The sequence below is a fragment of the Thecamonas trahens genome (assembly GCF_000142905.1).
Source record: "Thecamonas trahens ATCC 50062 unplaced genomic scaffold supercont1.57, whole genome shotgun sequence".
In the NCBI taxonomy this organism is placed as follows: Eukaryota; order Apusomonadida; family Apusomonadidae; genus Thecamonas; species Thecamonas trahens.
Genome location: NW_013657623.1, coordinates 244,033 through 254,494, shown reverse-complemented (window position 1 = coordinate 254,494; position 10,462 = coordinate 244,033). Strand labels below are relative to the sequence as shown.

Below are 10,462 nucleotides of genomic sequence, written 5' to 3'. Positions count from 1 at the left end.
GTCACATTCCACACTATCTCCAGTATCAATATCGCTGTCATCGATTCCCATCTTCCTCGGCTCATTTCCGCGTCGACTTGTTTGCCTAGGTGGTTGAGCACGTCCTCGACCGCCCGACCCCGCACATGCCCCCCACCAACCTCATTACAAGATATGGCCAATCTGATTTCACTACTAATCTACCACATGCCCACACTACCCCTTTGCACAGTCTCCAATCCACAGCTGCAGTATTCCGGAATCCGAGTTCTGCCACCTGAGGCCCAACTTGTTGTCCTGGTGTCGTTTCGATGCTGCTCACCCCCCGCCGCGGGCCCATCTCCGACCCCCACTCCCCACCATCCCCACCCACAACCACCACACCCACACCACACCTGCCCACCATCCCTACAACCTCACCCATCCAACCTCCGCCCGTGTGGACGTACCTCAGCCGACACCATCCCGTCAACAGCACCGCTGCCGGCTGTCTGCTGCTCGCCGCTGACCGCCGCCCGCCGCCGACCGACCATCGCCGGCACCACCGAGAGCAAGCTCGCCATCGACAGGGCATTGGAGACGATGCATACGGATAGCCACAGCAATAGCAATGACTACCAGTCTGCTCTCCAACCCAAACCTCCCCTCCCTCCTCCGGCCTTGCCCATCACAGCCCCCGCCGGCCTGCTCATCGCCAGCCGCCCCTGCCACCGACCACCGAGCCAGACGACGAGGCCCATGGGCTGGCCAAGACAAGGAAGAACAAGAGAGGGCAAGGGCAAACGATAGGCAATGCAGTGGTGGGCTACAGTGCAGTGGTTTGCCTTCTCGTCCAATCCCAAGCCATCGTCTCCATCGACGTCCATCTCAATCCAATCCGTCCCGCCCTCCTCTCCCTCGCCACCCAAGCCCCTCCACCCTCATCAACCACCCCACACACACCCTTCATCCTCACCATACCCACCCACATCCATCCGCAAGCCCAATCGCCATACCCACCATCACTTCGCCCGCCACGCCTCCACTCCACGACCCCCCTCACTCCCCCCCTACCATACTCATTACCGCCCCTTACCCCCAATATCCAATGGAGATATAAGCCGCCCGCCACGCCTCCACTCCACGACCCCCCTCATCCCCCCCTACCATACTCATTACGCCCCTTACCCCCAACCACCACCCTCACCCCCTACTTCATCACCACCACTTTCATTCCAGCCACAGCACCCACCCCCATGCCATGGCCATGCCCACCACCATCCCATCGCGCACTCGGCTTCCTCTTCCTCCTCATCCTCGTCCTGTCCCCACTCCAACTTACCGCCATCCTCATCCCCGACTCCGACATTGCCATCCGTCAACCATCACTTGCCATACTAATTCCAACTCAGCACCCCCTCCATCTCAGGGTGCATTCCAACGTTGCGCAGCGGCCTCGCCTGTATTTCCTTCACCAGCTTGGCATTCCTCACGACCACCACAGCCTCGCGCTTGCCCACAGGCACCCTCCTCGACATCTGGCTCCGCCGCCTCTGGTCGCTCACCGCAGCTAGAGCCAGTCACCGTTCATCATCACGCACATCCGTGTCTGGCACATTCGACATAAAGCTCTCGCTTGTGGTTCCCGAGACGCGTGTGCCTCTCGAGGTGACGGCGGCTGTGTCTTCGCTTGTCGCATCGCAAGCCTCGTCACCGACCTTGAGAGCACGGCACCACTGCTCTCGACCTGCCTGCCATGCTCGACACCCTCCCTGTCGAGCTCGTTCACCGCATTGCCTACGCCTCGCCGTCTTCTCTTGCTCCGTCCTCGCTTGTGGCGCTTGCGTCTACCTGCAAGCGCCTCCATGCTGCCCTCCTCGGCTCGCCGCATAGCCTGGCTCTGGCCCGGGCTTCGCTCGGCATGCAAGCGTGTGTGGCCCGTCGCTTCTGGCTGGCGGCGAGGCTTGCCTTGACCCGCTGCGAGACTCCGCCTGCCGATCGGGTGCTTCCACTTGTGGACTCGCTTCGATCGCCGCTGGTCACTGCACCGGAGCCTGATTGTCCACACTGGCAGTTGCTCTGCCGCAAGCTAGTGGCGAACTCGTGGAAAGTGGCTTTCTCTCACGGCACAACTTCGACTTTGGAAGCGCTGGCCATCGCGGACCTCACGCAGCATTTTGATGTTCTTGTTCCACTTGCGGACGCGGCTGCTTGTCAGGCCTCACTGCGCGACACCGCGGTGCGCGGCGATGCTGCTGCCGTCCGCGCCCTTCTCGACGCTGCGCCTGACGGCGGCTACGAGCAGGAGCAGTACAGCTGGCGCTCGAGTCTGCCATCACCTTCTACCAAGTGGAGGTTGTAGACCTTCTTCTTGCCCACCGTTACCTCGACACGACCTTTGACCACAATATCGCGCTCCGGACGGCTGCCGAAATCGGCATCGTCGACTTTGTCAACTCGATCCTCGCCCACCCTCGCGTCGACCCTACAGCCGACGACAACTACGTTCTCCGCTGGGCTGTCCGCAAGCACCATGTGGGTGCAATCACCCTGCTCCTTGCTGATCCACAGATAGATCCGACGACCATCGCCGCCGAGCTTGTCGACGATGCGCTGCGGCGCGGCGGCGGGAAGACGCTTGAAGTTCTCCTCGCCGACAGCCGCATCAACCGTGCCATCGACCGCGCAGCGACGCTGCTGAGCGCTGCGGTGAGCGGCGACGCAACGACCGTGGCGAACCTTTTAAGCGATGATAGTGTAGGCACTGGTGTCGACTTTGATGCTTTACTCCGCACTGCCATCGAGAACGGCCATGCGCCCGTTGTCGAGCTGCTACTCGCCGACGGCCGATCCGACGTCACCGCTGTCGTCGACCGCCTTCCCCGCTTGCGCTGGCGATCAAGTGTGGGCACGCCGACATTGCTTCGATCCTCCTTGCTGACACGCGCGTTGACCCCAACGCTGAAAACGGCTCTGCGCTCGGGTACGCTGTCTTTTGTGATCGCTTGGAGCTGGTGCAGATGCTGCTCGCTGACCCGCGGGTTGATCCTACAATCGGCAACAACCGGGCGGCGGACATTGCGCGGCGCAAACGCCGAACCGCAATCATGGAGGTTCTGATAGAGGCAGGCTGTTCGGCGTGAGCACGGCTACGAGAACGGCCGCTGCGAAGTCCGGGCGTGGGTCCGGGTGTTGTAGTAAAAGTAATGCCCGCTTGGCGTGCGGCCCATTCTCCAGAACGACGGTAGGTTGCGGCCATACTTGTCGACCTTGACCATGCTGCTGGTGTCCATTGGCTCGCGCACAAGGCCGCCAATACCGTCGCCGTACATGTCGTCGCCAATGACGCCGTCGTCCCACGCGCCGTACTGCAGCGACAGGCGCGCCCGGTCCTCCGCTGCGGAGCGTCGAGCGTCGAGGACCTCGTACTCGCGGCGGAGCGCACGTTTCTTGATGGCAAAGAACCAACCAAGCGCACAAAAGATGAGCGCAGAGAACCCAAGCGCAACCCCGATGGTCAGCCCAATGATGTCGGTTCGGCTCCAGGTCTTGCCCATCGGACTGCCAGAGCTGCTGCCAGTCACCGTCGGCGAGTACGGCGTCGGTGGCGGCGGGCGGTGCGGCGGGCCGGGGCTCGGCGTAGGCGCTGGTCCGGGTGTTGGCCCAGGCGTCGGCCCCGGCGTCGACCCAGGCGTCGGCCCTGGCGTCGGGCCAGGCGTCGGCCCAGGCGTCGGTCCAGGCGTCGGCCCAGGCGTCGGCCCAGGTGTTGGCGTCGGTGCAGGGGTCGGGGCAGGGGTCGGGGCGGGGGTTGGGGCGGGGGTCGGCGGCGGAGGTGGCGGGGCAGGCGCAAACGGACATGCGTCCTTGTGGCTCGTCTTGAACACGGTGACGCAGTCGTCAGCCGACACAAACGACCATGTGATCGGCCCGTCGACAGCCGGCGCGCACTCGAACTCAAAGTGGACCTGGTTGGCCTTGAGACACTTGAGCTCAAAGTGGCCTCCTCCGTACACCATGATCATGCCCTCCGGCGAGTGCTTAGGAAAGAACGACGGAGTGGCCTCGTCTACTTTGCCCAAGTAGAACGTATCGCTCTTGTCGCTCGACTCTTGGCAAGCCACAATGCCGCTCTCGGGACAGGCCGAGGTCTTGTCGTTGAGTGCGACGCAGACATCAAAGACGTAGTTCAAGTCGGCAGCCTTGCCCGTTCCAGCAACCTTGTATCCCTTGCCACCGTTGGAGAACTTGGTCACGTCATAGTTTTTGTACACACATGGGTTCTTTGGTGCAGCCGGGGGCGGGGGCGATGCCGCTGCCGCTGCGCTCTGGCCACTGACCACCCCTGTCGCCTCGCGCCGGTCACCGCCACCGCCACCACCAGCTACCACTGCCACCAACGCCACCGCCACCACCACGACCACCACACTCATACCTGCTCTATAACCTCCCATACACACACTCTCTGCTTTTCTCCCCTCACAACAGACAGGTGTCCAGGTGCCTGCCATTGCCCTGCCTGCCACCGCCACCGCCCCCGCCCGCTCACAGTGGCACGCCCTGCCCCCCCCACTGTCCGTCACAGGTTTCCACGCCTTCTCACGTCGCATGGCAAGAACCGGCACCACCACTAGACCACTGAGACCCTCACGCCCACAACACCACTCGACCCACTTTGTCCCTCCAACTACATGCAGAGCACACGTCTTTCCAGGAGTGGTGTTTGGGTAGGCTACCCCTTCCCCCTCCCTCCCTTGCCCCCTCCCCCCCCCCCCCCCCCCCCCCCCCCTTTCCTCCACTAACGCTCCCCCCTGCCCCCCTCGTCTCGCAACAGGTCCGCATTGACGCCGTCAAGGCATCGTTCCTCACGGGCGTACGTACATGACCTCCCGTCCCTCCCTCCCTCCCCTCCCTCCCTCCCTCCCTCCCTCCCTCACCCCTCTCACTCGCCCTTGCCACGCACCCCAGACCGAGTACCAGGAGGCAACCAAGAAGGACCCGTACCTCAAGGTCCGGTTCGGCAAGCTCTCGCTGGAGACGCCGCACGTGACCGACTCTCTCGAGCCCGAGTGGAATCGGAGGTATGCATGGCCGCTGGAGACGTTTGTCAAGGAGCTGAGCTGGTCGTCATCGGCCTTTGATGTCAAGATCGCCAACAAGAACGTCTTCCGCTCGTCGTTTATGGGTGGCTATGTCGCTGCCGACGAAGAGATCCGCCAGTGGCTAGACGAGGCCACGCCCGAGAGCCTCTCGGACCGGCTTGGTGTGGCTGTTCTCCGCTTGATAGACCTGACTCTCAGCGATGTTCAGGGCGACGACCTACGTGTGGTCAAGACCTTCAAGCTCTACCCCAAGAAAGAGTACAAGGCAATGGGCAAGCTGTCGCGGGCGGAGCGTAATGCCCGCTTTGCAGCCTCTAATGCCCATGTCGACGAGCATGGCAATGCGGTCGACGAGGATGCGGTCGGCGTTGTGACCCTCGCACTCTCGCTCGGCGCTCCGCCGGCCACGTGGACAGTCTCGGTCCAAGACTCGGTCCTCGCGCGGCTCAACTCGATCTTGGGCCCGTCGTCCGACTACGAGGCCAAGTTTGACGCCCATGGGCGCATTTTCTACCTCAACCACGCAGCACAGAGTGTAACCTACGAGGCGCCGCCGCAGCTGGCGGCAGCCGACCTCAACTCGTCAATTGGTTCGGTTGATGACACTTCCATGTGGTCCGTCGGCGACGGCTCGCTGGTTGCTCACGTCGCCAGCGACGACGAGAGCGTGACTTCGGCGCCGTCCGAGGACTCGGACACGTATGCGGCATCGCCGGTGTGGTGGCGGACTAAGCAGCTCGGGCCGATGCCGCCGGGGTGGGAGCTTGGCAGCGAGGGCGCGGCCAAGCCGTATTTCATTAACCACTCGCTCCGCAAAACAACGTGGGACGATCCGCGGGTGCCCGGGCCGGCGGACACCTTCCATGTCGACGTCCAGACGGTGCTGGCAGCCAACGCGCCGCTGGAGGACGGCTGGGAGCGGCGGGTGATGGCGGTGACGCACCGACTGTACTACATCAACATTGATTTGTGGCTCTCGCAATGGAACGCTCCGGGTGAAGAGTTTTCTGAGCTCGAGAGCTACCATGACGAGGTCCGCGGCGCGTTCCCGCCGGGCTGGGAGCGCAAGATTATGGGCGATGGTTCGGTCTTTTACGTCAATCACCTGTCCAAGTCAACGACGTGGACCGACCCGCGGCTGGCAAGCGAGTCAGGCGACGGCGCCGGGCCATCGATGTCGACGGCGGCCGGCTCGGCCGACGCGACCGGCTTTCAGAATCAGCTTGCCGCGCTCCACAACGAGCTGCCGTCGGTCTCGGGCGAGACCCTCATCACAGTCTCGCGTGACCGGCTGTTCGAGGACGCGTACCAACGGATTATGGCGCTCGACTCTACCGCACTCAAGCGGTACTTTCGCGTTCAGTTTGACGGCGAAGCCGGGCTGGACTACGGCGGTCTCTCGCGCGAGTTCTTCACCACCATCTCACAGTCGATGTTCTCACCTTACTACGGGCTGTTTGAGTACTGTGGGTCGGACACCGGTACGCTGCAGATCAACAAGCACTCGGGTCTTGTGGCCGATGACCACCTGCGGCTGTTTCGGCTGGTGGGGCGGACCATCGGCCTTGCTATCCGCAACGGCAAGCTGATGGAGGCATACTTTACGCCTGCCTTTTACAAGCACCTCCTCCGGCGGCCGGCGACGCTGCGTGACATGCAGTCGTACGACCTCGAGACGTACAACTCGCTGGCGTGGGCCTCGTCCAACTCGATCGACAACATCTTGTTTGAGACGTTCTCGGTTGTCGAGCACACCTTTGGCACCGAGGTTGTCATCGACCTCATTCCCGATGGGCGCAACATCGACGTGACCGACGCCAACAAGGCGCGGTACATCGGGCTGCTCATGAACTACTACCTGTTCGACTCGGTCGAGGAGCAGATGGAGGCGATCCGGACCGGCATCGCTGATGTCTTTGACCTGGCGCTCCTCGAGCGGTTCGACTCGCGCCAGCTCGAATACCTCATCTCGGGTCTCGGCACGATCGACGTCGACGACTGGCAGGCGCACACCACGTACTCGGGCCCGTTCTCGTCCTCGCACAAGCAAATTCGCTGGTTCTGGGACATTGTCCGCTCGTTCAACGACGAGGAGCGGTCGCGGCTGCTCTCGTTTGCCACAGGCACCTCGCGGGTCCCGCTCGGCGGCTTTGCGCACCTCGTTGGCTCCAACGGGCCGAAGCAGTTTGAGCTTGACAGCCTCCCAGGCTCGGCCGACCGCCTCATGTACGCCCACTCGTGCTTCAATCGCATCAACATGCCAGTCTATCCCTCGCGCGCCGTCTTTGAAAACAAGCTCCGTCTCTCCATCATGGAGAGCGCTGGCTTTGACATTGCGTAGACGCGCAAGCGCCGGCGCAAGCGAGAAGGGCAGCAAAGCTGCAACGCTCTCCACGCGTCACGGTGCTCATCTTCGGTGCCGCTCACGCTCCGCGCGCCACGTCGCGCTGGAGTCGGAGCATGTTGAGGACGTCGGGGTCGAGGCCGGTCTTGGTGGCAGAGAGGAACTGGTAGAGGACAGTGGACGCGACGTCGACGAGGATGTAGAAGAAAAACGTGCCGTCAAAGTTGGAGGTAAAGGCGAGGCAGAGGTACTTGGAGGCTGCGGTGGAGGCAGTGACTGCGGCAATGACAACCACAGTGCCGATGCCCATCCAGATAGTGGCCTTGCGACGGTGCGAGGTGAGGGTGTACACGACCCGCGCCTCGAGGATGAGGAAGAGGACAAAGCAGGCGATGGGCACGGTGTAGTAGAATACAAACAGCAGTGGATGCCAGCCCGAGACAGCGCCTGCCAGGACACCAACACCGATGACAGTGAGGAACGGGATGTAGATCTTGAGGCGAGGGGCAAGGGCGATGGGAACGAAGGCGAGGTCTGCGAGGCCGCAGAAGAGCAGCGATGACCACGTCCATGAAGTGAGGACCATGGTGAGGCCCAGGATGACGGTGTGGATGATGGAGGCTTCGTATGCCAGGGTCCGTAGAAGGACGAGGAACAGTATATTGGTCCCCAGCAGGCCGTAGAAGGAGGCGTACTCGAGCGCGCCGCCCTTGACATGGATGGCGATGCGGTAGGCCGAGTACCAGGCGGTGATGGCCGAGACGAGGCCGACAATGACCAGTGACGGCTCTTGCAGTGTCAGCGATCCCGAGGTGAGCGTCGGCGGGATGCACTTGGCCTCGTCCGGTACATACCGCACCGCCGTGGCGTTGCACACGGTGAGATACGCCTTCTCGCAGAAGTACTCCATGGTGAAGAAGCCCGGGACAGCTGGCGGAGGCGGCGGAGGCGGCGCAGGCGGCGGTGGCGGGAAGATGGACATGGCAGGCAGGCAGTGGGCGGTGTGGACGGTGGGGTGAGGTGGTGGTAGGGGAGGGGGGAGTGAGAGAGTGTGGTGGTCGCTGGTGTCGTGCCTGTCGCCGTGGCTTTGACGCGGCTCTCCTTCTATTGAGTCGATGGCGTTGGTCGCACGTGCTGGTGCTGGTTGCCGCTGGAGTGTGGCACCACGTGGAGCACGTGACCTTGGCGATGGACATGGGGGATGGCTGGGGACAAGAACAAGCGGTGGGGAAGGGGGAGGACTTGCGTTCAATCGCAGCTCAGCCGCGGCGACGCGAATTCTGGCGCTTCTTGCTACTGCCCGAGGACTTGTGGGTGCGGCCGGCGCCGGCGCCCGAGTGAGCGGGCAGGTGCTGGACGGGCTGGCGGGCGGGAGCGCCCTTGTTGGCCTTGTGGTTCTCGACGTCTGCCATGCGTTGGGAGTAGGTGGAGATGCCGTAAATGCGGCCGACGTAGGGGCTCGGATCCCAGCCGGTGCCAAAGTAGGTCTCGCGGAGGCGGAAGAAAGTGTTGAGGGTGAGGAGCGAGTCCGAGCCTGCCTGGTGCTGCGGCCCGATACGGGTGACGTGCAGCTCCTCGGCGAGGTCCTGCAGGCCGCCCTTGGCCTTGCCAATGGACCGGGCCACAAACTTGATGTCAAAGATGTTGGGAAAGTACAACGAAAGGAGCTCAAAGAAGGCGTCCTCGTGCGACGGCAGTGGCGCACAGGTCAGCAGCTTGAGCAGGTAGCCAAAGTCGTAGCCCGAGTGGAACGAGATCCACTGTACCGAGTCCATGAGGACAAGGCCCGACGACATGAGCAGCTCGGCAAACGCGTGCGGGTCCACGCCGCGGTCCTCGTGCGCCTTGAACTGGATGCCCGACCGCGTGAGCAGGTCGATCGAGTCCTGCGCGTACATGTCCTCGCCGAGCGAAAACTTAAAGTTGAACTGCCACGTCGGCATCCACGCCGGGATGTGTCCGCGCTCGTCCGCAAAGGTGATGCCCAGCTGGATGATGTTGAGCAGGTCCACGTTGCTCCGCAGCGTCTGGAAGTGGTAGTCGGCCGTCGACTTGAAGTGGCCCATTGGCCGCGCCACAACTCCGGGAAACTCGGTGTCCTACTCTCGCCCGTCGCCGTCGTCACCACCGCCGTCAACCGTCCACACCCACCCATGCCCACATCCCGTGCCTGCCGTGAGCTTTGTCCAACACTGCCGGCTGGCGGCGGGCGCGCGCCACTGACCAAAAAAGGAACGCGCTCAGTACGGGCCGACCCACCAATGTCGCCGCACGCTCCCTGCCCCTACACACGCCACCGCACAAGCCCTTGCCCACACACCACGGCTACCATATCGGCTGTCCTCTTCTCTCTCGCTCTGCCCTCCCTGCATGACTCTCCGTTCCCTCCCCCGTCAGCCGGCGGCTCGGTAGCTATGCGGCGGCGACGGGGGGCTCCTGGCCCGCTGGTCGCGCCCGGCGTGTGGCCATGACGTACCATGGCAATGTAGGGGAACTTGTCGACCAGCTCTCTGATGTCGATGAATGCTTCTTCGAGGTTGTCCTCCCACACTTCGGTGATGGTCACCGCTTGTGTGGGTGGTACAGGAGTCCCGCGGGCCGCCATGGTGGCCGCGTGGCGCGAAAGGGGAGGGGAGTGTGCCAACTATGGCGAATGGGCCAATGGCAGGAGGGCACGAACGATTGAACGAACGATTGAACGAACGATTGAACGAACGAACGAACGATGGAACGAACGATTGAACAATTGCACAAACGAATGATTGTATGCTTGTATCAGCATCTGCATAAACATGGGTATGGACGTCCACACGGGCATACAGACAAACATATGCGATAATTGTGCTCATCGCTCCTTTGATCGCCATCAATACCCCGAGGCACCATAATCACATGAGTCCGTGCCACCATCTCTACCATTGTCCCCACCACTGTCCCCGTCGCTGCCGAATCACGGCACCACGCCCAGACACACACACACACAAACACACACACACACACACACACACACACACACACACACACACACACACACACATACACACATACATACACTTACACT

The 10,462-nt window shown here is 62.5% G+C and overlaps 5 protein-coding genes across 5 annotated transcripts in view; 3 read left to right on the top strand and 2 right to left on the bottom strand.

Annotated features, from left to right (window-relative positions):
* Nucleotides 1-2,426: 2,426 nt before the first annotated feature.
* Nucleotides 2,427-3,185, top strand: AMSG_10174 (uncharacterized protein; the record flags this gene model as incomplete). The annotated part of the gene is made up of 1 exon (XM_013898279.1): nucleotides 2,427-3,185. A coding segment is annotated over one exon (652 nt), but the record flags the coding sequence as incomplete, so codon positions are not given.
* On the bottom strand, nucleotides 2,728-4,388 carry AMSG_10173 (uncharacterized protein; the record flags this gene model as incomplete). Its single annotated transcript, XM_013898278.1, has 2 exons — nucleotides 2,728-4,238; nucleotides 4,353-4,388. The coding sequence occupies 2 exons, from the start codon at nucleotides 4,386-4,388 to the stop codon at nucleotides 3,108-3,110; spliced, it is 1,167 nt and encodes a 388-aa protein (XP_013753732.1). The 3' UTR covers nucleotides 2,728-3,107.
* A 241-nt stretch (nucleotides 4,389-4,629) lies between these two features.
* Nucleotides 4,630-7,651, top strand: AMSG_10172 (ubiquitin-protein ligase E3). The gene is made up of 3 exons (XM_013898277.1): nucleotides 4,630-4,682; nucleotides 4,790-4,828; nucleotides 4,924-7,651. The coding sequence occupies exons 1-3, from the start codon at nucleotides 4,647-4,649 to the stop codon at nucleotides 7,396-7,398; spliced, it is 2,550 nt and encodes an 849-aa protein (XP_013753731.1). The 5' UTR covers nucleotides 4,630-4,646; the 3' UTR covers nucleotides 7,399-7,651.
* A 982-nt stretch (nucleotides 7,652-8,633) lies between these two features.
* On the bottom strand, nucleotides 8,634-10,027 carry AMSG_10170 (CAF1 family protein). The gene is made up of 2 exons (XM_013898276.1): nucleotides 9,878-10,027; nucleotides 8,634-9,500 (listed from the first exon to the last, which is right to left on the bottom strand). Exons 1-2 carry the CDS (start codon nucleotides 10,004-10,006, stop codon nucleotides 8,661-8,663), a joined length of 969 nt encoding a protein of 322 aa, XP_013753730.1. The 5' UTR covers nucleotides 10,007-10,027; the 3' UTR covers nucleotides 8,634-8,660.
* Nucleotides 10,028-10,167: 140 nt separating this feature from the next.
* Nucleotides 10,168-10,462, top strand: part of AMSG_10169 (geranylgeranyl transferase type-2 subunit alpha) — a gene marked incomplete at its 5' end in the record, with an annotated part of 2,336 nt that continues 2,041 nt past the window's right edge. Inside the window, one exon of the mRNA XM_013898275.1 lies at nucleotides 10,168-10,173. Within this exon, the coding sequence (XP_013753729.1) occupies nucleotides 10,168-10,173 (6 nt within the window). The remainder of the gene's footprint in view (nucleotides 10,174-10,462) is intronic.